A 26,892-nucleotide genomic window follows, 5' to 3' on the forward strand; every position below is an offset into this window, starting at 1 on the left:
TTTTGGTGCAGGGGATTGAACTCGGGTCCTTGCGCTTGCAAGGCAGGCCACCGAACCGCTGAGCTAAATCCCCGGCTTTTTTATGTCCTCCAGCTATGTGGCAACTATTGCCGCCCTTGTCCTTCCCCCTTGATTACTGCAAAGTTGGCTCCACATGCCCAGGCTCTGCCTCTCCCACTTTAATCTTCCGGCGACCCCGTCCTGGTTTCCTGAGTAGACCTTTGGGTCCCTTCCAATTCTAAGCATCTTTTTTGCCAAATAGGGCACAATAGATAAAACTTCTGCCGGCCCTTCGAGTTTTCTATTCTTTCCTTCAAGAAACTTGCCTCCCAGGAGTTACAGCCAGTCTGGATGAGGTCCCTTCCAAGGCTTCACCTACTCAGCAGTACACACCAGTCCAGGCTCTCTAGCACTGGGCCAGATCCATTCCATACCAGCATTGGCTGTTCAAATGCAGTTCCTGAGCCCACCCATCCCCACATTGCGGGGCTCTTTCAGGTCAAGCTCCCTAAATGTCCTATTTGGGGGACCCCCCCAAAAGCAGGGGCACCTCCATTGCTACACCAAGAGTGATCCGCTGCTTATTACTAGGACTGTGCTTACTCTGTTTCTCACTCCCTAGCAATGTCTACCAAATGCAGACCCTCTGGGGTTGTTATACACTGGTGGCTGTGCTGGGAAGCAGCTAGAAGGTAGATTTTGAAGGTTTGAGGATGCTAAGTAAAGTTTAAGGTTTTAAAATAAAAATTTTGATCTCCCCCTTTTCAAACACTTTTAGGAGCCAGTTCTAACTGGTCCAAGCTGCCACTACCTCTCTTCAGTAAAGCGGTTATTGTGCTGATAGATGCCTTGCGAGATGATTTTGTGTTTGGATCAAAGGGTGCAAGGTATATGCCTTTTACAACTTATCTCGTGGGAAAAGGTCCATCTCACAGTTTTGTGGCTGAAGCAAAGCCACCCACAGTTACTATGCCTCGAATCAAGGTAAGTTTGACTTGATGTTTTATGAATCATGGTTTGCTTCTTTCAGAAGTTTAGGGGGATTCTGTAGTCTTATACTTGGAGTTTCAGTTTCAACTGAGTGGAAATTAGTTTGATGTTGTCAGTTTTGTTAGGGTAGAAGAATGCTGAGGGAGCCTTAGAGACAGAATGGAACTGAGACCCATGATTTGTGCCTCTTGTCAAGAGTCCAGAGCACATGCTTCATAGGAAGTAGAAAGGATTCAGGGCCAGATCATCTAGGCCAGCCCAACCAAGGAAATTACTCTGTTTTTCAATCATCAGTGGGTTAGTTACAACCCTAGAAAGAACATTAAGTCATCCAGTCAAGTCTTTTGATTTTATACATAAGAAAGCAGACTCTGACAAATTGTTTAACTTGCCCAGAATTGCAGTATGTCACAAGAAGTGATATGATTGTGTACTCTTAAACACTGTGGATGTGTCAGTAATGTGGGCCACCATCTCCACTGCCAGCTCCTTAGTCCTGGTGCTATGGTGTAGCTGGGAACACAGATGTCTCCCATAGCTCCTCCTGCCTAGGTCAGGGCCAGCCTAAGTCTGACCACCCTACTGCTGTTATACACCCTTTGTGCGGTGACCAAGTGTGATGGCACACTTCTGTAAGCTCAGCTACGTGGGAGACTTAGGTGGGAGTATCTTAAATTCAAGTCTTACCTGGATAACTTGGTAAGGTCCTCTCTAAAAATTGAAAAAAAAAAAATTAAAAAGGGGCTGGTTGGTGGTAAAGTACACTAGGTTTCATACCCAGTACCGCAAAACGGAACACCTTCCCATTTCTTTGCTTCAACCCATTTTGAACACAGACTCCTGAGGTTCTGTGTAGTTCTGCTCCTGCTCTTCCACCTCATCTCAGCCACTCTCCTGTGCCTTTCTTCCATGCAGGCCCTGTCTGGTATAGGTCCTTATGGGCACTCTTTTCTGCCCTGGGTCTGTGCAATTGGCCGTCTTTCCCTGGACAGCCCTGCCTTGTGTCTATAACTCCTCAGCCTTCAGATCTCAAGTAAAACGGCAATCCCAGAGGAAGCTTCTCAAGACCACTAAGATGGTCTTGGTAAAATATATTTTGCATCTACACATTGGAGAACTTTGACACTGTTAGAATAAAATATCAGTATGTTCCTGGGAAAACAGGTTCATATTTTGTTAATTTAAAAATGAGGTTGCCAAATAATTTTGTATAAAAAAGTATGCTTTATATATTTGTGATTATGTACATACAGAAAAGAGTAAAAGGATACCCACCAAAAGTTTCTGTGTTACCTGTAAGGAGTAGAATTTGGGGATGAGAGAGACTCATTATTTTCTTTGGTGGTAATAGTGGTTCTGGGATTGAATCTAGGATCTTTATACTGAGCCACATCCCTAGCTACTTTATTTTATTTATTTAATTTTAATTTTTTTTTTTTTAGGCAGTCTCACTAAGTTTCCCAAGCCAAACCCAAATTTGGAATCCTCCTGCCTCAGTCTCTCAGAATACTATCTTTTTCTTTCTTTTTTTTTTTGGTAGTACATGTTTGTACTTAATTGCGTAAGTTACTTCCTCTTTGCTGGGATAAAATACCCAATACCCACAAGTTAAAGGAGGAGAGGTTGATTTTAGCTCACAGTTTGTAGAGGTTTCCAGTACATAGTTAGCTGTCTTCAAGGCAGGGTGGTATGACAGAGGGGCCTGGTAGAGGAAAAACAGTGCATGGCAGGTCAGGCAGAAAAAAGCAGGAGCAGCAAGCCTCCTCTTCCTTTTTTTTCTATTCAGGATACAAGCCTGTTGGTTGGTCCCACTCACACTCAGAGTGGGGCTTCTGGGGCTTCTGTTTTCAATAAATTTGTTCAGCCACACCCAGAACTATGCCAGTCCAGTCAGTGGACTAATCTAGCTACCACACCATGATTCCCAAAAGCCCCACCTGGGAGCACATAAGGATTTGGGGGGCTTTTTTGTTGTTGTTGTTGTTCTAGGGATCAAACTCAGGACGTTACACTTGCAAGGCAGGCAGGGCAGCACCCCTGAGCTAAATCCCCGGCCCTGGGGGACCTTTTAGATATAAATCATAACAATAATGTTTACACCCTTGTAAGTGGTACATGGCCATTACATATTTTAATTTTTTTATCCCTTTCCCCTTTTCTCCCTCCCCCTCTATCCAACTCTTTATTGCGACCCCAGTTGTGGGTCTTTACCTCCTGCAAGGCAATACAGCGCAAGCTAAAAGGAACAAAAGAAAGACATAGAAACAAGACTTAAAGAGAAAGCTGGGTCATGGCTGGTCCAAGCTGCTCTGGGCAACAAAGACAAAAGGCACCAAAGATGTCCAGTATTTATTGATTACAAGTGTGGGAAGGAGAGCAGGGTGTGCTTTGACATCTCGCGATGGAGTGTGAGCCATCTGGTGATAGCATAAATCACAGGCAAGGCTATAAAAGGGGGTGCACTGCTTTATCTTGCTGGAGAGAACATATGGGTACCGGGCGTGGGCTGTAATTAACCAGCAAGTATCAGGTCAATAGGGCAAGCTATAATTCAGGGGAAAAGAATTTAACTGGGGTCAAGCTGATCTCTGTTGGACGATAACTCAGCAGAGTCCTGCCACTTTACAGACCAGGATTTAGGTCTCCATGGCAGCCACTGGCAGAGGAGCTGTGCTCCAGCTGTGCCATCTGACGTGCTCATGTGAGTCACATAGGCTTCAATTGAACTTCTAATATACAGCTGAATTATGGGGAAGCAAGAAGTTTGTGCCACTCACAGCCTGCTAGTATTGGTCAGGGATGTCTTCTACATCTCGATTTCCTTCTTTTTCTTTGTCTTCTTTTTTTTGTTTTGGCACATGTTTGCAATATATAATATTTACATTTCTTGTCTGAAATTAGTACATGTACACTGAGTATCATTTTAAAGTAATTTTTGAGATAATTTTCAAAAATACATACAGAACACATACTTTTATGTGTATAGTTTGATGAGGTTTCACAAGTAAGTGTATCCAAGCAATGCTACTTCAACTCTGATTCTGATCCCCCACTCTAGGAATGGTGGTAGTTGTTGCTGTTTTTGTACAGTAATTTGCCTGAACTAATCAGTGGAGTTCGTTTCCTCCTAGTATATACAAAATAATGTCTCTGCTTAGTTTTTTTTTTTCTAATTCTAGTTTTTATTTTATTTTCAAGCCAGTCTCCTGAGGGTTGTCTCAGCTTAGTCAGTGATGGGCTAAGGTTGAACTTGGGTATGGGTATGCTGTAAGCCTGCACCCCTCCCAGGAAAGCATGTAGGTTGAGATACATATTCACTGTCAGGCAGGTTTTCAGCCTGTCCTGACCTTCAGTTTGTTTAAGCAGGGCCTCCTGCTCAGCCAAAGGAGCAGGTCACAGGGGCCCTCTGCAGATACGCAGAAGTTTGTGGGACTTTACAAAACTCAACTGTAGCTTGCTCCTTTCTCACGGTCCCTTTTTTTTTTTTTGTCTGTACCGGGGATCAGACTCAGGACCTTGTGCTTTCGAGGCAGGCGTAGTGCCACTGAGCTAAATCCCCAGCCCCTCTCTCAGTTCCTTCCTAAACTTTGGGCTGGTCTCTTGCTTGCCAACAGCATTGGAACACCCAGCAAATGTGACACTGGCCTTCGCTCTTATGTTTTCACACCCTCCGTGTGCATGGGGCCTTTCCCCGGAGTGCATAGCAGGCAGGCCCTCCATGGATGTCAGGTCACAGAGCTGGGTGGGGAGAAATCGGGAGCAACCCTATGGCGGACACCACAGCTCCAATATTTTTTTCTTGAATAAGCACTTGTCAATTTGCTACATAATTTTAGTGAATTTCAAAATTCTGAAATGGTTGATTTTGGGAGCTTTGTCAAGTTTTTTGTTGCTCTTTGGGGAGAAGATTTGCCAAGCTCCTCACTGTGGCATTCCAGAAGTCTGGCCAATTCATGTTTGCATCCCTTTGACTGGGGATGTAGCTCAATGATAGACTACTTGCCCAGCATATATAAAACCCTGAGTTTCATCCCCAGCATTGTAAAGAAGTGTGCACCATTGAGGAAGTCGTGCAGAATTATTATACCAAGTCCCAGATATTGTGCATGGTTGTAGAACTCCAAATTACAGAGAGCCGTTACTATGGGCTTTTAGGTTCTGTGCTAAAACTGGGAAGGTTATTCTATCAATTCTGTGTCAAAAAGACAGTAGGCCATATCACACCCATGTTCTCCTAGAAAGTATGGTGCAGCACTGGAGGTGGGGGCTGAGGAACGTCCCACCAACATCCCTGGCCTGGCTTACCTTGGGAACCTTTGGGAGTCGTGCAGAGAGGCAGCTTTTCTCCTACTTTCTACTCAGAGGTGGGCACCAGACTTTCTAGATGGTTACTTCGTAGTTTATTAGAATAAAGGAGTTTGCTTGTCACCTGTAGCAGATCTGAATATTAAATGGGAGCCATCTGAGTATACCGGTTCATGTTTTCAGCGCATGCCCTATCTTATCCATTTGCCTCAACTCTGTCACTGACCAGCAGCTTCTCTGGCTACCACCATTGTTAACTATTCCTAGCATCCTCCTTTATCCTCTGCTCTACTGAAAGCATTGCCTAAGTTTTTAAATATGCTTCATCTTTATTATTGAGTTGGCTTTTTTGTAGAGAGTTTATGTGCTTTCCCCACCCTAGATACTGTCCTGGCCCTGGCTTGCCCTCCAGGATTGGGCCTGCACTGGTTTTGTACCCACTCATTTCACCTTTCAAATGATCTTTCTGCCCCTGGTGCTGCACTTTTCGGTTCCATGGCCTGACTCTTGGATGTTCCTTCTTGCAGGCATTGATGACAGGGAGCCTCCCTGGTTTTGTTGATGTCATCAGAAACCTCAATTCTCCTGCCCTGCTGGAAGACAACGTGATAAGACAGGCAAAAGCAGCTGGGAAGAGAATGATCTTTTATGGAGATGAAACGTGGGTTAAGTTATTTCCAAAGCATTTTGTGGAATATGATGGAACAACCTCATTTTTTGTGTCAGATTATACAGAGGTCAGTTTTTTAAAATAAGAAAAATATATCACCATAGATGGAGTTGGGTACTGCCCACTACCTAGTAGTGAGAGATGATGTTATTTTGTGTGTGGCATTTATTAATTTATAAAGTAGTAGTAAAAGAGATTATAAGCATTTACCACCAGGAATGTAAACCCTGACAGATGCGAGCAATGGCCTATGGTCCCCAAAGTGCAGGGCGGCTGGGCAGCCATTGAGGACACCAAGGATCAGGAAGAGTGCTGCACAGAGGTACTCTTGGGCCCGGGTCTAATGGGAATGTGGGATCTTCCAGGTGAACAGAATAGGCAGAGAAGCTCCTGATGCAGCAGAGCTGTGGGACTCTGCCATTGGGTTCTTCAGGGGTGATGTCCTCCTTGAGGGCAGGCAGTGAGCCAGGTGGAGCCAGATCCTGCAAGGCACTGGGACTAGACCCACATGTAGAAAGGTGGTCCAGCCCTGGGCAGAGGCAGGGTGTGCCCCATGTCTGCTTGGCCTTGGGGTGACAGCCGCAGCACCCGACATGGGGGTTTAGTAAGTGTCTGTAGCCCTGACCTTTTTCCACATGGGCCCAGGTAGGCATAGCATGCACGGCTTCTCAGCTGTGACAAGTTCCCAGGTGACGGGTGGCGTTGCACCAAGTCATTTCTCTTTTCAGTCGATGGTTTAATGGATGGGCAGTGGGCAATCTGTGGTGTCAAGGCTGAGCAGGCTACTTTATCTCTCAAGGCTGCTCAGCTATAATCTTTCCATGATGTGTTTGTTTTAGAAATGAAAGCGGTTATGTGCTGTCTCTTCCCCTCCACAAGCAGCCTTCTCATAGGACTGCTGGTCACTTAACTCTGGGTGGTGCTCAGAACAGCCCTTGCTCATTTCAGTTATCTGTACAATATGTTCTGTCCACAGCCATAGGAGTAAAAGATTAAGACTAATGTTCATTTATTTCTTTCTTTGTAATGATACAGGGATTTGGTTTGTTTTGTTTGTTTTTTCAATCTCCGTAAATCCTAATACTTAAAATAAACCCCTAAATTTTTAAATAACTGTGTTAACTTTTTTCCTTGGGGAGTGAGGATCAAGAGAAATTGGACTATTTATATTTACATTTTCCCCCTTCAAAGGTGGATAATAATGTTACAAGACATTTGGAAAAAGTATTACAAAGAGGAGATTGGGATATGTTAATCCTGCACTACCTAGGGCTGGACCACATTGGCCATGTTTCGGGGCCTGAGAGCCCCCTGATTGGACGCAAGCTCCGTGAGATGGATGGTGTCCTGATGAAGATTCACACTGCGCTGCTGACAAAGGTGAGCTCGCTGTGGCAAGTGGCGCAGAACCGAACGTCCCTCCACAGGAGCAAAGCTGCCCAAGTAAACGCCACATCTGCCTGTCAGCCCGCCTCACTTCTTGCCCTGTGTGGCCACTCTGACGTGCCTAGTCTTCCCAGCAGCGGGGATCCTCCTGGGTTGCTGTTCTTAGGCGCTCAACCCCATGTTCTGGAGGCAGAGAAACGTGGTAAACAAGAAAACAGCTGTGCTTGAGAGTGGTTGTTGCCACAGGGAAACCTAGGCAGGAGGAGCAGTGCTCCATTTGAGGAGAGGCTATAACTTTAAATAACATGCGGGGAACTGTTTCCATGAGGACGTAGTGTGAGCAGATACCTAAGGAAGGAAGGAGCCAAGTGTGATCGGAGACTGTGCAGCTGGAGAGGCTGTGAGCATTGTGTGAGGCTTATTTCTTGACAAGCAGCCCTGCGCGGTCACCCTCCAAGCTCACTCTGCACACCCAGGAGCTTCACTGGTCACACGTCTCCTCAGCCCCACCACGGTTTAGCAAGATCACAGGTGCTTTTCGGTCTGGCTGCAGCTGACCCTTACTTTGCCTTGCAGGAGAGAGAGACTCTTTCACCCAATTTGCTGGTTCTTTGTGGTGACCATGGCATGTCTGAGACAGGGAGTCACGGGGCCGCCTCTGCAGAGGAAGTGAGGACACCCCTGGTGCTAGTCAGCTCTGCATTTGAGAGAAAACCTGGTGAGAGTTTAAGAACATTTAACATCTTGAAATTATAGTCCATGTTTAATTTTAAAAGCCGTGTTTTAAAACTGTATTATCTTGAAATATCCTGGATAATGTGAAATTATTAGGGGGAGAGGAGCAGTCAGGATTTGGAGCATACATCCCTTACCCTGATCTTAAAATGCACATACTTTTTGTAGGAATGTTGATTTAAATGTTACTGTCTGGTATTTGGAAATATTAAAAGAAATTGCCCTTCAGTTTACAGACATCTAAACTGTGTATACAGACTAAAGGAAACAAATATTTACAATGTTTAAAAAGTATCCATTGCATTACATAAAGCCACATACTGAATAGCAAGCATCAGGGACGCCGAGGCTCAGATGGGACTGCACCTCTGCGGAGGCACCTGGCTCACCCTGTGCTCCCTCCCTTCCTGGTAACTGCTTCACGTCCCCTGGCTTCCCCAAGGGCTTCTGTCTTCCACCTGTTGCTGACACACTTGTAGTAGGTGCGGTGATTACGGCTAAGGTGTAGCAGAGTCTAGAACATTCTTGGAGCTGGCCTCCTCACCCCACAGTCCCGGTCAGCTCCACCTGTTTGGCTTTCCTTCCGACTCTTGCTGGGCCACCGCTCCCCTGCCTCCTGCGCCGGTCTTTTCTGGACTAACTTTGTGTCATTCTACACTCGCTCCTGAGATGGCTCATCTGCTTCCGTGGCCAGAGATGCCATGAGTAGGCTGTCCTTCCTCACTGGCCACATTCTGTGTCAGCCTGACTGCTTCATCGTGAGCTGTGCCCCCACACTTGTGTGCTGCTTCTCTGCCCTCCTGCCTTGCCTCGCCCTCGTAGCTGGCTGCAGGTCTTGGAGGTCCACTTCTCATCTATATGGCCAAACTACTTCACTGTCCATGTCTTCTCCACACTCTGCCTTCCGATGTCATACTTGGCTCGGTTTGTCTTCATAGACTTATTTGTGGGATTCACATCACAGCTGTCTTCTCCCTCCATGCTGAGACATTGCCTAACACATAATAGGTGCCCAAAAGAGGTTTGCTGAATAAACAAATCTCCCACCCAGTATTGGGGAAGCTCCTCCCCTCCCCTCCCACCATGGGCGTTCTCCTCAGACATCACTGACTTTTGGGACGCAGCCTGTCCAGGAGCCCAGCCAGGCAGCTGCCCTCTGCAAGGTGTGCAGACACCGAGCCACTGCCCTGTGTCCTGCATGTGTCTGCCACCACACTGACCCAGAGAGGCCAGGGTGCCACTTGCCCATGTCATCTACCAGAAGGGCTTTGCTGAGTACCTTTGATGGGCCAGGGCTTGTGCTGGGCACCACTGGGTTAGCAGAGGAGCCAGGCGCCTTTGTCCTGAAGGAGGTCGTGGTTCAGGAAGGAAGAGACAGTTACACCAGCTCTTTCTCCATGGGAACAGAGGTTAGGGCTGTTACGTGACAGAGGTGCTGGCGCTCATCTCCGACGTGGGTATTTAGAACATCTGTGTGGTGCTGTAAGACAACCAGCCTCAGCCCTGACCATGGGATCTTTTTTGTTTTCTAAAAACAGTTGTGTTCTTTTCATCTTTCTCATTGTAGAACCAGGACTATGCACAAATATATTCGCAACGTTGAGCAACCATTGTCATAGCTTTAGGACATTTGATCCCCTCAGAAAGAAACCTCACACATTTTAGTTGTGCCCCCCCCCATCCCCTGCACTGGGCACTCTCTACTGACCCGCTTCTCCTGGGCATTCTGTGCAACTGGCACACATGACACATGAGCTTGAGATCTGCTTCCTTAGCTTAGGGTGATGTTTTTCCAGGCTCATTTAGGCTGCAGCATGCCAGTCTTTCATTCCGTTGTGTTGATGAATCATATTTATCATGTGATGCGCCACATTATTCATTGTCCATTGGTGGAAGGACGTTTAGGTTGCTTCTACTTGCTGCTGTGAATATATGTTTTTGTAAGGATGTGTGTTTTCTTCTGGTGTTGTTTCTTCCTACAACATAGCTCTAACCCCATTTCCGCCTGTTTCTGTCAAATGTGCTGTATTTCTGTATTTTGTAGCTGACAGCATAATTACATACATATGTACATAATTTTTTTTTCCTTTCTTTCTTTCCAGTACTGGGGATTGAACCCAGGGCTTTGCACATTCTAACACTGAGCTACACCCACAGCTCTTTTTATTTTACTTTGAGACAAGCTTACTAATTTGCCCATGTTGACCTCAAACTTAGGTTCCTTTTGTCTTTGCCTCCCCAGGAGCTGAAATTACAGGTGTGTTCAATACTATGCCTGGCTATGTATATACATATGGCTTTTATATTACTTTACAAATCAGTTCAGGGAAGAAATTTGCCTTTGTGCTGTCTTTTAGAATTATATATGTACCTTTGCCTTTCTTGTGGGCTCATATTACTATCTGGAGTCATTCATTATCAGCTTTAAGAACCTCTTTCACTGTATTTTATAAGGCAAGTTTGCTACCAAGTTGTTTTTCAAATCCTGATGATATCTTTTTTTGGAGCTAATTTTTTTATTTTGTTTTGTTTTTTGAGACAGGGTCTCCATTTGTAGTTCAGGCTGGTCCTGAACTCTGAACTATATAGCCCGGTCCGGCCTCGAACTCATTGCAATCTTCCTTCCTCAGCCTCCCAAATCCTGGGATTACAGGCATGAGCCACCATGCCCAGCTTTTGAGGACAGTTTTGTTTAATTTAAGTCTCCTGTTGAGCGGTCTTCCTCTGAGCTTTCAACTGCTATTCCCTGCATCTGGCCTCCATGGTTCTGATGAGAAATCAGCACTCAGCATTGTGGTTCCTGTCTTCTAACATTTTCACTGTAGCGAGCCTTTATCATTTGTGTTTATCCAACATGGAGTTCGTTGAGCCTCTTGGATTTGTAGATTAATGTTTTCATCAAGTCTGAGGATTTTCTGTTTTTCAGATGGTGTAATCATTGTTGATCTTTGTGATGCTTCCTTGTGCCATTTCAGACCTGCTTTTAAGCCCCTCTAATGAGTCTCTTTGAAGTCTTTTAGTATGACATATGACCCCTTCCCCGGAAGGAAAGGTGCCTATTTCCTGTTTGTCATACTTACCTGTAACTTTGTGTGTCTTATAATTTTTGGTGAAAACTGAAAAAGTTAAATAATGTAGCGTTTCTGGGAGTGGTGGCATGCACCAAGCAGGTGGGAGACTGAGGCAGGAGGATCACCATGAGTTCAAGACCAGCCTGAACGATTGGAGGCTGATCAGACCCCCAATCACCTGACCAAGGGTATGGTTGCAGAATTAAAGAAAACAAGACACAATCTTAATACGTAAGTGGGGGGCCCAGGACAGTCAAAAGCTCTTTTCAGTCTAGGACACTGTCTCCTAGAGCTTGCCACTATTTACTAAATATGCAGCTTCTTGAAGGGGTAAGGGGTGGTGCAGGGAACAGTGAAGTAGAGATCTCTGATGCTAGCAGGGTCCTAGCAACAAAGGAACAAGACATTTTAGCAAGAACAACTTATAGATCAATGGGAAATTTGTTTCTTCCCATGGATTAATTTTTACCTCTATATGAGTTTTCTGTACAAGTCATGCTGTCCTTAGTTGCACTATTGTCTTGCCGTTCAAGACATCTCAGCATCACAGATCGTTGAGACCTCTGTTGTAACCAGTGATGTGGGGAGTTGTTTCATGCCCACACACCAACCTCTGGCTCTTCAGGCAAACCATTGTGGGTTAATAGGCAGACTCAGACTTTTAATATGAAAAGCCAGTTTATGAATTTGCAACTTGCTCATGGTGGGCTCTATCACTGAACTACACAAACGATGTGGTACAGTGACTCTGGACACTAACCCTTTCCCCTCCAGAGCATGTTTATTCTTCTGGTGACTTGAGAACTAATCCAGTACTACAGTGGGGCTTCAAGGGCACATGCTGGGCACACACAGCCCTCTGTTGCCTTTGTTTCTGTCACATCCAGCTCTGAAGTTCTGCTAACTGCTGATTGATTCTTCTCTTTTGTTTCTGAGAGGGCAACAGCAGCAGGGGAAGATGAGAGCTGCTCGACCCCTGCCCTTGCCAGGCAGCAAGCACACCCACCCATGCAACTTTGAGAAGAGAGAGCCTTGTGTTCCTAGCTGTCCCTTGGAGTGGATTTTCTGTCCCACTGAGCTTGGAGGGGATGGGGCACAGATCACAGTTCATGTGCCATAGACTCTTGTCATTCCTAAGAAAATTTAGTAGATTTTGTTGCATGATAGTTTCTTCATTTGCTGGATGCTTTTAGACAGAGAGTATGATGGCTGATTTTTATGAAGCTTTGGAGTGTGCACTGTGATTGCACAGATGTCCCCATCCCAAAACCTCACCTCCAGATGAGAAGCACAGTTCTACGTCATTCCAGGGCCAGGGGTCTGAGAAGGGTAATGTACCTCTTCCTGGACCTCCACAAGGGCAGAGCAGGTATATTTTGTTCCCTACCTCTTGCTGTTGAAATTTAAGCTCCATAAAGGTAAGACCTTGCCTGTTTAGTCTTACAAGCCTAGAATAACACCTTGCACCATGGTTGTTTCATCAGTATCTTCTAATGGGATGTTTAAAAGATCAGATGAGGATGTGACAGTGCCAGTGGAGGTGAAGCCTGGGAGAATGATAACCAGCAATGCCTCAGGATCAAATCTATGTTACCTGTGTATACGGTACAGAATTACAGTTATTAAAACTAGTACATTGGCAGGAAGTATTAGAATTACAGGTATTAAAACTAGTACACTGGCAGGAACTGGTTATACACATCTATAGAACAAAGTCAGGAGGTCAAAATTGGATCCCAGGGTATAAGGAGATTTGATAATGGCAGCATCTCCATGGGAAAAACACAGGACATTCCGTGAGTGAAGTTAGCACACCTGGCTCGCCTAGAAGTGACACTGAATCTGTATCTTGTTCTCACCAAGTGTGTCATCTAAACCAATATCAATTCTAGACTAAAACATTTTAAACTTGTTAAAATATTTTTGGGCTGGGGATGTAGCTCATTGGTTCCACCGCCTGCCTCACAAGTGCAAGGATCCAAGTTCGATCCCTGGTACAAAAAAGATTCTTTATTATAGAAAATTTCAGACCTATAAGGGTAGCCAGAAAATATAATAAATTCCCAGTTTCACCACCCAGCTTCAACAGTGACCAGTCCAGTTATGTTGGTCTGTTCTATCTTTGTCCACACTCATTTTCTTTTTCCTTCTTTGTTCGGAAGCTGACCCCTAAAATATATGCACTTTTCCCCCCGTAATCTCTGCATTCTTATGTTTTAAAGATTGCAGTAACAACATCAATAGTGTTCAGATTTCCAGTGTTTCTTTATTTGTTTTAATTTATTTCAGTTAGGAGACAAGGAATATATATACACTGTGATGTGTTGATGTGTTTTGAGTCTCTATAAACGTCTTTTATTGTACCACAATGCATTTGTTGAAGATACCCAGTCATCTGTCCTGTGGAATCTCCATGACTATAGAGACAGCTGGGCTTTGCCAGTTGCCCTATATATTAGCCACTGGGGATCTTCTGTCCATTCTGTAAATCTATAACTCACAGCCTTGAGTGGACTCAGATCTGTCAATTTGATCTTGTCTGGTTTGTTCTGGTTCATTTTAGTCTGGTCTAATCTGGTCTGGGCAAAGCTGCATCTAACATTAGGGGCATAATATCTGACTGACTGTTTTATTGTGATATTAGCACCCGGGGTGGTCACCTTGGGCCATTAACTCAGTGGAGTTTGCAAAGAGTGATATTTTATTTCTATAATTCTTTTTTTATTACTTAGCTAATGCTTTAGTCCATTGCTGCTGCTGTAACTGAATCATAGACTAGGTAATTTATAAAGAAAATAAACTTAACTCCTACAGTTCTGAAGGCTGAAAAGTCCAAGGTCAAAGTATAGGCATTGGTGAGAGCTGCTTCCTGCTTCCAGGATGGTCCCTTAAATACTGTGCCCCCAATGAGAAGAGATGCTTTGTCCTCACATGACATGAGGTGGAAGGCAGAAAGGACTAAACTTGCCCACCACAGCCTTTTATAGTGGCATTGCCCTCATGAGCTAACTCTCCTCCTAGGACTGTTACATTAGAGTTTAAGTTTCCAACACATACATCTTGAGAGATACATTTAAACTAAAGCAGCCTGAATAATTCTATAAAGAAAATCCCTCCTGTACTTTTCAGTTACCCAGGGGTACCTTATAAGAGATAATACCAGGGGTATTCGTATAAGGAAGACAAGATAAGTGATGGTGTATTCTTCCCACATGATCCCCAATGTGAAGTCAGTGGGTGAGTTCACTTATTCATCAACTGCAACCAAGTAATAGCACTGTGAACTCAAGGGTCAAAGCCTATCAATTTGTTTCTACTCTCTGGAGATGCTACTCTACTGACTATTCAGTATCACTCTGAGTCCTGGGTTGTCCTCATGTGCTCTGCTGCCCTCTGATCCATGTGCTGCCCTTCTGAGGCCTTTCAGCTTCTCCCTTGCCCCTGTGAATGGAGGAAGGTTTGAGGGTCACTGTCCTACAGCTGAAGTTACTCCTTCCTAACAGAAGCCATCGGGTTTCTGGATGGAGCAGGGAAGTCTTTGAAGGTAGAATCATCTCAGGTTTATACTGTCACTTCCAGTTCATAGCAAAAACTATAATTTCTTAGACCTTCTCTGCTTGTTTCTCCTCAGCCTAGAATTCTGGTTGTCAGCACCCAGATTTGATAGAGTAAGAAATCACACATGGATTGTGTGTGATATACCCCAGTGAACACTGTGTACTGAGTGTGTTTGTTGTATTTGCGTTGTGTTTGCTTTTGTTTTTTGTTGTGTTTTTTTCAGCTCAAAACATTTAATGTAAGAAAACTCTAGAAGAAAGTACCAGAAGTAAGCAAGTGATAGCATTAGGATGGAAATTTCTTTCTGACTATAACTAGAAGCCATCATAGGAGGGTTGGTCAAGAAAATAAATTGAACCAAATTAAAAAGTCTGTGTAACCAAAACTACTACAACTATAGTAAAATCTTCATATGCACTTGAGTACCCAAGATACTCACATTGAGTGTGGTCACCAAGTAAACTGATGGTGGCCCCAGCAGAGCCCTGTGGACCAGTCCTGCAGCTTCTGGTGTGGAACTGGTTGCTCTCCTCACAGATGAGAAAGCCCCACAGTCGTGCTGGACAGTGTCAGCAGGGCTGACCCAGTGTCCTGCTCCCAGCCCCACACTCCTTGCAAGGGGCTTGTAGGATACCCTGCTGCACTTCATTGACAGGTAACACATCTTGCTTTTCCCAGTTGAGGGTTGCACCTGCTCAGCTGTCCCAAGTCTTATTCTTGGCTGTCCCCAGAGAAGCCCCTGCTACTATTTAGGACCTGCTAGAAGGTGGGCCAGGTCTCATCAGGGCCTTACCCAGGGAGCACAGCACAGAGCCTTCTGCATCAAGAAAGTCCCACCTCAGCCTTGTGCAAATCCATTAGCTTTGCTTAGCTACCTGCCAGCTCTGTGTCTGACCCTGCTCTGTGGCTCACACTGAGTTTCTTCATTGATCTCTTCTGGTGTATTGTAAGCCGTGTAACAGAAGGCAATATTCAGTAACCTTATTGACACAGAAAGCCAGGAGGAGGTTTCTGTGTGAATTGGTGATTTGGCTTATATTAGCTTTAGAAGGTTAAACTCAAGAATGACTGCCATCTCCTAAAATGTTTTCTTTTTTCTAGATGACATCCGACACCCGACACAGGTCCAGCAGACAGATTTGGCTGCAACACTTGCAGTAGGGCTTGGTTTGCCAATTCCAAAGGACAGTATAGGGAGTCTTTTATTTCCAGTTGTAGAAAGAAGACCAATGAGAGAACAACTGAGATTTTTACATCTAAATGCAATACAGCTTAGCAGATTGTTGCAGGAGAATGTTCCATCATATGAAAAAGGTAAGCCAGTTTTATAGTTTCCGACTTCCGCCAGGACTATGTGTCTCCTCTGAGCCTTGTGTTTTCCTGCTGTACTTTGATGGAGTCATCACTTTTTAATTATACATATTGTATTCATCTTTGCTATTCACCATAAGCAACACCCAGCGATACAATCATCTAAGTAGAGTGCTTTCATAAGTTTTATTAATTCAACAAGTATTTATCAAGTCTTGTTATGAACTATTAAAGCATTGACTGGTACAAGATCTCTGTGCTTATGGAATGTTCCAGAGCAAGGAGAGAAATGTCATGATAGATGATACAGGCTAGATAGTGGCAGGACTGACTAGGCAGGAGATGATACCAGGATGCACAGCTCCTCGGGTACCAGGCCCCCCCTTGTCCTAGATGAAGTGGGACAGCTGCATGGTTTCCTGTGAAGCCCAAGGCTTTTAGCCTGCATTTCAAGCACACCCAGCCAGCCTTTGAGGGCTCACCTAGGGGGAGCAGCTTCAGCACTCTGATAAGAGGTAGGTAGAGATGGCTAAGGGATGAGGGTAGGGTTTGCATTCAGGAAATATTTTGGAGGTGGCCTAGTCAGGATTGGCTGGCATGCTGGGATGTAAGGTACAAGAACAGGAAGCAACCCCAGTGTTTTCAGCAGCACAGAAAAGGGGTGACTGTGCGCTGAGGTGGACCAATCGTGGGGTAGGTTTGCAGAAGGTATCCAGAAAACCATGGGAAGAATTTCAGTTGGGCAGTGAGCAGCTGTGTTGGATACTAGTGAGAAGTGATCTGTGTTGACCAGGCTTTGGAACTGGCAATGTGAGCCCTTAGTGACTGCTGGGAGGGGACAGCTGGAGCTGAAGAAACGAAGGTGAGAAATTAAGAAAGACAAAGAGATATAATAAGGTATAGGTGGGGCCCGTGGGGCTCTGACTCATGATAGGAGGAAAATACTGCCAAGCAAATGGCCACACATTTATTTATAGTGGTAGAGATAAGGGAAGTGTAGGGGGAGGTAAAAGGGGCTGGTCTGTAACCCGAGCTAAGGTCTGCAGGACATCGTATTTGATGTTTCTCTGGTGTATTTGATGTTTCTCTGGTAAATGGGTGGGGAGGAAGATAGTCCTCTTCTCAGCCAGGCCTTGCTCTGCCACGCCCTCTTGTCGCCTGTTCTCCTGTGGAAGTGAACAAGATGCATGTTCCTTGTTCCATGTGGGGCCCTGCCTCATCTGCAGGAGGAGATGAGTTAGGTCGGGCCATGGTGGTCTACAGCACAGTGCTCCCAGCACTGGAGAGCTGGGGGAAGCCTCCTGGGGTGGGCTCCAGAGTGGGCAGAGAGGAAAGTAGTGCAAAACTGGGGGCCAGAGCAGGAGCTTCATCCCTAGGATTGAGACATTCGGGTGTTTTCGAGATAGCAGACAGGGTCCTACGAGTGTGCACCTCCCCACAGCCTCTACACTCATCTGAGTCACATGCCAGGCCCCTCACAGGCTGGCACTACTGAGGCAGGGTTTGCTGTGATATTGTCAGGCTTTCCCTGGCTGAGGTGCAGCCAGCAGGGCAAGTACGTGAGTGTCACATGTGGGAGACAAATCTGCTGATCAGGGGCAAGTGGAGCCACAGGTAGCAAGGGAGAGAGGACATCATGAGCCAGGTGTGGCCCAGTGCCCAGGAAGAAATGTTGTGCCGGGCAAGGCCTGGTCACTAACCACGTACAAGCAAGACCAGGACTGCTGTTACTTCTGGTTTGTTTTGTTTTTTTCAAAAATGATTTCATTTAAGTTTTGTAGTACCCTTTCTCCTATATTAGTAAAAATACCATTAAAAACAAAAACATAACAAAAATGTTTGCCTATTTCAGAAATGTCAGGGTATGGAGAAATCAAGTATAAGGGATGGAAGAGGGGCCAGGGCTGCTGCTGAATGGGTTCTACACCCCTTGGAGACTCCATTTATGTCAGCACAGTTCTAACAATAGGTTTCAGACCCCATATGACCTATGAACCCTTCGGACACCCAGCTCACCCTGACCACCTGGCCCTCTTGCTCTCGGCTCTGGTGGGACTGACTTTTTCTCACTTCAGGACCTTTGCACATGCTATTCCCATTGACTAGATTCTCTTCCCCAGGTTTTCACAGTTAATTCCAAAGTACCCTTTTAATTCAGCTTAGATGTCAGACGAGGCTTATGCCCACCCCACTTCAAATCTAGAACCAATTCCTCCCTACCCTAGAACTCATTATATAGTATATTTTTCTGTTGTACCATTTTCACACTTTTTAATTGCTTGTCTGTGCCTCTGTGTGTTTGTTTGTGTGGCATGGGTGTGTCTGCATGCATATATGCGAGAGAAAGAGAGAATGTGAATTTGAAAGTGTGAGGCTGGCATCTTAACTCCAGTGCTCAGAACTGCAAAGTGGGAGATCCAGCACTACACCCCACAGCTTCCAGAAGGAGTCATAGAAACATGGGCATTCGTGTCTGTGCTTCACAGCCTCTTTATGGAGTCACAGAAACATGAGGCACCCATGTCTGCATCCCAGCCCCACTGGCCACTGAGGAGAGGAAAGGAAGAGCGGCTTAGTGGCGTACTGGCCGTTGGTGCTGTAAGGTTGTGTCTACTGGCAGTAATGAGCATGGAACTGCAGGTATCTGGGCTCATGTCTGGACCTTATGCCGCTACTGGGTTGTCTGCAAGAGTTCTTTTGCTGCTGTGAGGCAAACCTGTGGCTGGGTCAGAGCTGTCAGGTTGGTGACCTGCTGACAGGCACTTCTGAATCCACCTTTCAGTGGCCCTTCCTGAGAATAAATGCATTTCAGATGCCACCAGGTCAAGGTTCTTGGTTTGCGGACCTGTGTAGTCGTGAGTAAGTGTGATCGAGGCAGGACTGAGAAACTATCTGATTCTGGAAAGGGAGGACACCAGTGCCTGGCAGCTTGCCAGAGTTTACTACAAGAGGCAGGCAGCAGCCGTGAGACCAGCCCCTTCCCAGAGCTAGGCCTCCCATGTGAGGCCATCACTGGCCTTCCTGAGCAGAGAGGGCTGGGGAGTCATCTTCCAGAGGGGACTTGAAGAAGAGGGGTTAAGGAGTCGATATGTGTGCAAGGACAGAAGGGCTAGCTGTGCGTGGAGGCAGGCGTGGTGGGGTAGGGTCCCCACACATGTGCTGTGAGGGTTGGAATGGTTCTGTACAACCAGTTGACCCAGTATGCTTCAGGATTGGTTTTATACTGCACAAGAAAAGGAAAAGTGAAAAGTGACAGTGAGAGGGTATGGAGGAGGTATGACCGGGTGAGAGGGGTAGAGAGGAGCCTGGGCCACGTAGTGGTGGATATTCCTCTCTAGTCTGTGCGTACCAAGAACCCAGGGCCTGCAAGAGCTGTGACAGACAGGCTTATTGTCAATTTTTACAGTTTTACTAATGTTTCTGCCCCTCCCTTGAACAAACTGTGCCTTGGGTATCAGTTCTAAAAATCATGCCACAGATCACCATGTGAGATCTTTCTGTTCTCCAGATCCTGGATTTGAGCAGTTTATGATGGCAGAAAGGCTCCATGGGAACTGGGTGAAGCTTCACTTAGAGGAGGATCGTTCTGGTGCATTGCTCAACCTAGGGACTAAGGTGGCCAGGCAGTACCTGGGTGCGCTGAGGACCCTGAGCCTGGCACTAAGCGTGCATGTGGCTCAGTATGACATCTACTCCATGGCAGTGGGAGTCATCATTGTTTTGGAGGTAGGAACCTTCATGTGGTGGGGCTCAGGTGTTGTACAGACTTGGCCATTCAGCCAAAATATGAGTTTGAAATATATACAATACTGAACACAGTGTTACTAAACACAGAAAACACGGGTCTTCTCACCCCCCATTGTGTGTGCAGCTGGTGACAATGCTCAAAGCAGTCCCAGTGAGTGCACCCCGTGTTGCCACAAGAGCCAAAAAATAAGCCACACTGTGTACTTTTAGTAGGCAATTAAATATCCTCTTTCTTGGGCCTCTTTTGTCCTCATTGTGTGAGCCGCTGTAATGGGGCAGGAGGCTTGGGTCATATGGACCATGCCGCACCTGGCCACCTGATTAATGCCGACATCTTCTGTTCCAGACTCTCATCCTGCTCCTCCTCAGCACCCCACAGGTGCTGCACAGAAGGGCTGAGCTAGAAATGCCACTGTCCTCTCCCCTGTTCTCTCTTCTCTTCTACCTGATGTTCCTGATCCTGTCAGCCATCCACGTGGTAGTTTGCACTTCAGCCGAGAGCTCCTGCTACCTCTGCAGTCTCCCATGGCTGGTGGCAGGGGGTGTGATGGTGCTGGTTTCTGCGCTGCTCTGTGTGATTGTATCTACACTCGCCAGGATGGTCATGGACAGCACTTCCCTCTGGAAGGTACAGCAGGTGTGGACTGTTGTTACACCAGCCCACTTTCATTCCTTTGATGTGGTTGAACACCTGGTATGCACTTCACAGGGAATTGTGGAGTAGGACCTTGGCTGCCCATCCCAGGCCACTGGGCACCTGGGCCCCAGATTCTGGTGTGGTGGTTAGGCCATGTGCGCCTGCTCTCAGCAGGAAGGAAAGTTCTAGGAGGAGAGTAGAAGGGGCATCAGGGTTGCTAGCCCCAGAAGACAGGCTCATGTTGGCCTGAGTCTCACAGAGAGCATGTGAGCTGCAACCAAGGGCACGGTCCACTGGTGGGCACTCAGGATGCTCCGGAACACTTGGTCTGCTGTGCTTCTGTGTCCCCAAATGCAGCTTTTTGAATTCTGAGTCTCTAGCTGGGCTCCTTTGTTCATTAGCTGGGAGGCAGGGGCAGGGCAGAGAGGTGGACAGCTACTGTCGGGTCCACAGCGTCCAGAGCACCCTGAGGATGGAGGGACCCTGTGCAGAGACTCCAGCCCCCACTGTGCAGTTCCCACCACACCTCATAGGGCCTTCAGAGACCACCTGCTGGGAGATATATGTGGGCACTCAGATTGTGTACATCTACACCTCTCAGGCCTAGCTGGGTTCATGCTACCTCTATTCCTGGTACCTTGCAACACACAAGTAATAGATATCAAAGAATAAATGACAGCAATCGAGTCACATCTTGAGCTATTTAAAATAAGAACATTAAAGGGAAAGGACTGCAATGCCACTTTTGTCATTTCAAACAGATGTAACTGTTAATAGTGGAAACTAGAGTTCTAGAAACTCATGAACAAGTTTTCTGTCAGTGCATCTGGGGGATGTGTTGGGCCTTCAGTTTCGAACAGTAGGAACTGGCATGGGAGGAGGGCTGGCAGGGTTCCTGGCAAGTGCCTGGGCTCAGCGCTACCTAGAGGACCCAACCATCTTGGTCTTTGCCACTCTGGCTAGGGTGAGGGTGGCACAGGAGGAGGAACTCCTGGGGAAGTCTGGGCACGGCTCATGAAAGCACCTAGGGCTTGTCACAGGGGTAGTCACTCTAAGCAAGGAAATTATCACATGCAGTGAGCATGTGCCATTTTCAGATCACCCCTAAGAGGATGCATTTCTTCCTTACAGAGTGCAGCCCACCCCTGCTCAGGATGGTCAGAGGTGGGCCTCCTTCTCCTGCTGGGTACAGTGGGCCATGTTCTGAGTCTGGGAGCCAGCAGCTTTGTGGAAGAGGAACACCAGACCTGGTACTTCCTGGTCAACACACTTTGTCTGGCTCTGAGTCAGGAAACCTGCAGAAGCTACTTCCTGGGAGATGACAGCGAGCTTCAGCGCTGCTTCCACACACAGCCAGGGACTGTGGGTGCCAACTGCATGCAACAGGCCTGCACAGCCTGTGAAGCCTCCAAGCCTGGCCAGGCGAGTAAAGGGCTCCCCTCTGGAGCACGCGGAGGCCACACACGCTGGGCGGTGCTAGCTGGGCCATGGCTGGTACTGGCCTGCTGCCGACTGCTGCGGTCCCTGAACCACACAGGGGTCCAGGGAGCCCACCGGCCGGATCTCGGCCATTGGCTCACCAGGTGAGCACAACCCCAGCAGGCTGACCCCACTGCTCAGTTCACATAACAGTCTTCTTCAAATATACTTAGGCCAGGTTTCTGCGCTGAGAATAGGGTAATATTTGAGATCTGAAAAATGGAGGAAGTTATCACTGGAGTGGCTGTGTCTGCACATCCCCTGGGGAGTGAATGTGGGCCACCTGCACCCTGCACTTCTGTGCTGCAGGTCAGACCTGTCCTGGTGCAGGGGTAGGAGTTTGTACCTCCTGGCACCTGCCCACTCCCCCAAAGTTGTCTGCCTGACCCTCTACAGTGGCACATGACCATCCAGAGTGCCTAAAATGTACATGCGGCTTAAAGCTCAGTAGCAAATGAATGCCCACATCTTTTTCCAGGCCTGAGTATATGTGTTAGAATATTTAATTGTCCTTTTAACAATGATTGTCTGTGCTTGTGAATGTGAGGTATAGTGGAGAACAGGGTGCCTGGCCTTCCAGCACCCCAGACATGGCTGCGTTCTACCCCTGCACCTCCTTCACCCCAGGGGATGGTGGCTGCCTGCCAGATGTGGGGTGAGGATGCAGCAAATCCAGGGAGGTAGGGACAGGACTATGCTTCCTGCCCACCCTCCAAACCTGTCAAATTGTGAGACTTCAACACACTTATTTGTCACATTCTAAGAACTTTTGTTTAAATTTAATTAATTGACTTTTTTTTTTTCTCTCCAAGAAAATCAGCTATCTTTAATACAGTTTTTTGGAGCCCCTGGGTGTGGATTGTGTCCCATTTGGTAATAACTTTGGGATTTTCTGTCTCACTGCAGCTCTAGTCACAAAATGGAGCTCTCCTACCTGGCCGCCCTCTCCCTGCTTGTGATCTTCATGCTGGCTCAGAGGGGATGCTCCCCCATGTCCAAGGTGGCCCTCGCACTAGGGCTGCTGGGAGTCTTCTGCTATCGGGCAGCTATTGGGAATTTGCTGTTCCCGTGGCAGCCAGCCAACAAAGGTATCTCAAAGTAAGTACATTGCAGATATGTGAACTTGCTTTTATATCTGTCATTGTATTTTATGTACTGAAAAATATTATGCCTATCTTGAGAACACTGGAGTTTGGTTTTTTTGAATGGTGACTTCATCAACAGCTCCTAGAGCCTAGCTAACAAAACCATCGTGATCCCAGCTAACAAAATCTTCACTTTGTTAGCTCTTTTAGGAGAAAGACAAATAGCTGGGAAGGTCATTGAGGACTAACAAGTGATACACTGGTGTCTGAGTTAATGGCAGCTTTGCCCAGTTGTGGTGTGACTGCAGAAACTTCCTATTTCTACAAAAGTGCTTGACCTGACAGCTGTCCGGAAAATCAGCCGTCTTGAATACAGTCCTACGGAGCTTCACTGTGACCGCACAGTTGGTCACCCCACGGTTGGTAGATGACTATTTTACTCTTCATTTTTTGCAACTATAAATGATGCTCAGTGAACGTGCTGCATATGTACTGAGGAGAATGGTTCAAGTCAGGCAGAGGTAAGAGATTAACAGCGTGTGAGCAGGCACGTACTTCTTTTCTAACTGCTAGGGAAAGGTGGTAAAGATGGATGGTAGAGGTGGGTGCTCCCTAGCAGTTGGAAAGGAAGGCAGGTGTCCCATAGAGTACATTGTGCTCCTGTGTGGCCAGGAGCTCCATGCTGCACGAGCCAGGAGGGCTCAGTCACAAATCTGTCTCTGTGTGTCAAGTGTCCACTCTTCTGTTTGAGGGCAACATGGTAGAGCAGACTACCTCCAACTCCTGGAGGCAGCTGGACAGGTGGCACAGTGTAAGAACACTCCAATCCTCTCACCTGTGTCCTGAGGACATGGCAGGGGGCACCAGGATTGACCCATTGGTTGCCAGTAGAAGGGATGACTTGAAATGGAGAAGAGAGCATGTGTAAAATGCAGGCTGCCACAGATGCCTGCTCACACGCTGTTAATCTCTCACCTCTGCCTGACTTGAAGTATTTCTTCAGTGTAACCACATTCTCCTCAGTAGATACGCAGCATATTCACTGAGCATCATTTATAGTTGCCAAAAATGAAGAGTAAAACAGTCGTCCCCCGTTGTGGGGTGACCAACTGTGCAGTCATGGCGAAGCTCCGTAGAACTGTATTAAAGGTAGCTGATTTTCCAGACAGTAATCAGTCAAGCATTTTTGTAGAAATAGGAGAACATTGTAGAGAGGTGGCGGGGGTGGGGGTAAAACCATTGTACCATCCCAGCTTACCAAGTCAGTTTAATTTTTCATATTTGTATTAAGGGCTAAATAAAATATTGGTGATTATGCAGTATTTAGGACTCGAGGTCATAGGTGGTTGTGGTCTTCCTTTTTACTATTTATTTTGGCACATTACATGTGTCCAGAATTAGTGAGTAAAACAGAAGGTCTAGGTGGGAGCCAAGGGATACAGCCAGGCTGTGGGCTCGGGGGCACCAGGAAGCACCTGCTGAGGCAGGAGGCCAGAGTGGGTGGAGGACGATAGGCTCAGAGGTGTGGAGCACACTGTGGAGACGTCTCAGAAACTGTCTCCTTCAGACTGCATGTTTTATCTGGGGTGTTCGTGTCATCACATACTGCAGCATGTAAACAAACCCTCGTCTCCGCCCCACCTGTGCACTGTCTCCAGGCTTTGGTCATCTCCCTTGTCTGATTGCCTTGCTACAGCATGTTGTCTGCGGTGTCCAGAGACAGCTGTTTGCCTTTTCTCTCACTGAGTCTGCTTGTTCACCTTCCTCTTAGGAAACGCTTCCATCTCTTACCCCTGACTATCCTGTCTAAATATTTCCTTTTTCTGGATCTGCTGCGATTCTGGGTTCATACTTCTGGAGTCCTTGTAGTCTGTGGTTCTCACCCATGTGGGTCCCCCTTCTCCAAGCATGTGGGGCCTGCCCTTGGCACTCATCCCAGCACACACCTGGCCTGCAGGGCTGCCAGCTCCCTGACCCCATTTCCCCAGTGAGTGTCACATAGGCACACAGAGCCCACTGTGTTAAAATTAGACTGATCATACTGGAAAAGGGATTTTTTTAAAAATATATAAACCCTTCTAAGAATATCTGATATATAAAAACTCATTTTTCAAAACATATGTTATATTAATATTTTTAAATTTACTTAATGTTTTAAATGGTGTCTTGCAATGTACATAAAATACCATATAAAGTCTATTTTAAAAATTATGTTTTAGGCCGGGCATGGTGGCTCACGCCTATAATCCCAGCACCTGGGAGGCTGAGGCAGAAGGATCACTGTGAGTTCGAGACCAACCTGGGCTACATAGTGAGTTCCAGGTCAGTCTCAACAACATAGTGAGACCCTGTCTCAAAAAAACAAATAAATATATATATATATATAATGTTTTAAGAATATATGTGCTTTGTAAAATGAAGTTCTTGGGTCTAACACCATAGATTGTATCTTTTACTGACTTAAATGAAGTACTGAAATAGTTAACTCATAAAAGTACTTAATGCTGAATATTCAGTGTCCCAAACAATGCACATTCCCTGTTTAGTCCCTCTGACAGCCATGTGAGGTATAGATATCATTTTTCATTGTTTTCACAAATAACAAAGCTGAGTATCAGAAGTGTTAACTTCCCAATGGCAAAGCTGGACACAGGACCCAGACTGAACATTTGTGAGTGCATCCTTTCTGAGTCTTCTTGACTGTGAACATGCTCATAATCACCATTTATGAACAAATGGGAGTTTCTGAGAGTGGGGCTGTATACCAGGGCAGCGGCTTTTAACTGTACCAGGCAGGCGGGTGACTTTCCTGGTATGCCCACAGGAGTGAGACACACCCAAAGCCGACTCCGTCGAGAAGGCGCACACAGGACAGGCTACTGGTCTTGCAGGTCGGGGGAATAAAAGGTGACAACCGCAGTGGGAGGGTGCCACCATATGGTTAGTTAGCTATGCTGGCACACTTAGCCATTCTCTAATTAGACACGTGTTTTTCATGGGAAAATATATATTTGGTGCAAATGAGTCTAACTTGTTTTGCTTTTTTTTAGGGGTATTCTTGAAGCTCGTTTTGTTTATGTCTTTGTCCTTGGCATTCTGTTCACGGGCACCAAAGACTTGCTTAAATCTCAAGTCATTGCTACAGACTTCAAAGTCAAGACTGTAGGTTTGTGGGAGCTATATACTGGATTAGTTCTTCTGGCAGCCTTGCTCTTAAGACCACATAATCATCCGGTGTTAGCATTTAGCCTCTTGATCCAGACCATCATGACTAAATTCATCTGGAAGCCCCTGAGACACGATGTAGCTGAGATCACTGTAATGCATTATTGGTTCGGTCAAGCATTCTTCTATTTTCAGGTAGGTTTTATTATCATGGATAGAAAACTTTACTTTTTTCTATATCTTGGTTTTTGTTTGAGAACATTTTAGAAGTTGGAAAGTGGTACTTGTTTAGTGAGAACTGTCAGTATGTGTGGTGAACTACACTTAAACTTCTGTTTTTGTAAGATAAACCACAGTTACTTAAAGAAGACATCCTTAGTGTAGATTTGTGGGTATGCATGACAGCTGATTGTTGCTCTTCAGGATCAGGTGGGAATTTAGTTACGAGGAGAAGTTCAGAAAACATGTCGAGTCTTCTGCTTGCTTATTGTATAAATGTAGTCATTGTACTTCTTTATGCTTTCATCCTGGTGTCAGGGCTGTCCACACTGAGGACCAGTATCCCCATGTAACTGTTAGTCCACTGGGGCCTCGAAGAATGGAAGGGCTTCTCTATTTAAAGACCCGTTACATGCAGGCCTGAGACTACTTGACTGTGTGCAGACACATTTGGACGGTTGTCCCACAACCTCCTGATGTCCCCAGGGTACGTAGGTCGCTGCAGACCCCTCCAACCCAACTCCTTGGCTGAGA

The 26,892-nt window shown here is 46.3% G+C and overlaps 1 protein-coding gene across 5 annotated transcripts in view; it reads left to right on the forward strand.

Annotated features, from left to right (window-relative positions):
• The window catches only part of Pigg (phosphatidylinositol glycan anchor biosynthesis class G), a 32,255-nt gene that overhangs the window by 396 nt on the left and 4,967 nt on the right, over positions 1-26,892 (forward strand). For 2 of the 5 annotated variants that reach the window (XM_010641626.2, XM_010641628.2), the window contains exons 2-11: positions 779-984; positions 5,823-6,032; positions 7,157-7,345; positions 7,928-8,069; positions 15,817-16,029; positions 19,535-19,752; positions 20,120-20,410; positions 21,542-21,993; positions 22,796-22,987; positions 26,025-26,334. In XM_010641626.2, coding sequence (XP_010639928.1) covers positions 779-984; positions 5,823-6,032; positions 7,157-7,345; positions 7,928-8,069; positions 15,817-16,029; positions 19,535-19,752; positions 20,120-20,410; positions 21,542-21,993; positions 22,796-22,987; positions 26,025-26,334 — 2,423 coding nt within the window. Of the gene's footprint in view, positions 1-778; positions 985-5,822; positions 6,033-7,156; positions 7,346-7,927; positions 8,070-15,816; positions 16,030-19,534; positions 19,753-20,119; positions 20,411-21,541; positions 21,994-22,795; positions 22,988-23,175; positions 25,065-26,024; positions 26,335-26,892 lie in introns of those variants that run through there. The other 3 variants (XM_010641627.2, XM_010641629.3, XM_010641630.1) reach the window with 3 other exon arrangements.

This window comes from Fukomys damarensis, unplaced genomic scaffold, assembly GCF_012274545.1.
Source record: "Fukomys damarensis isolate Sample0158 unplaced genomic scaffold, DMR_v1.0_HiC HiC_scaffold_35, whole genome shotgun sequence".
In the NCBI taxonomy this organism is placed as follows: domain Eukaryota; kingdom Metazoa; phylum Chordata; class Mammalia; order Rodentia; family Bathyergidae; genus Fukomys; species Fukomys damarensis.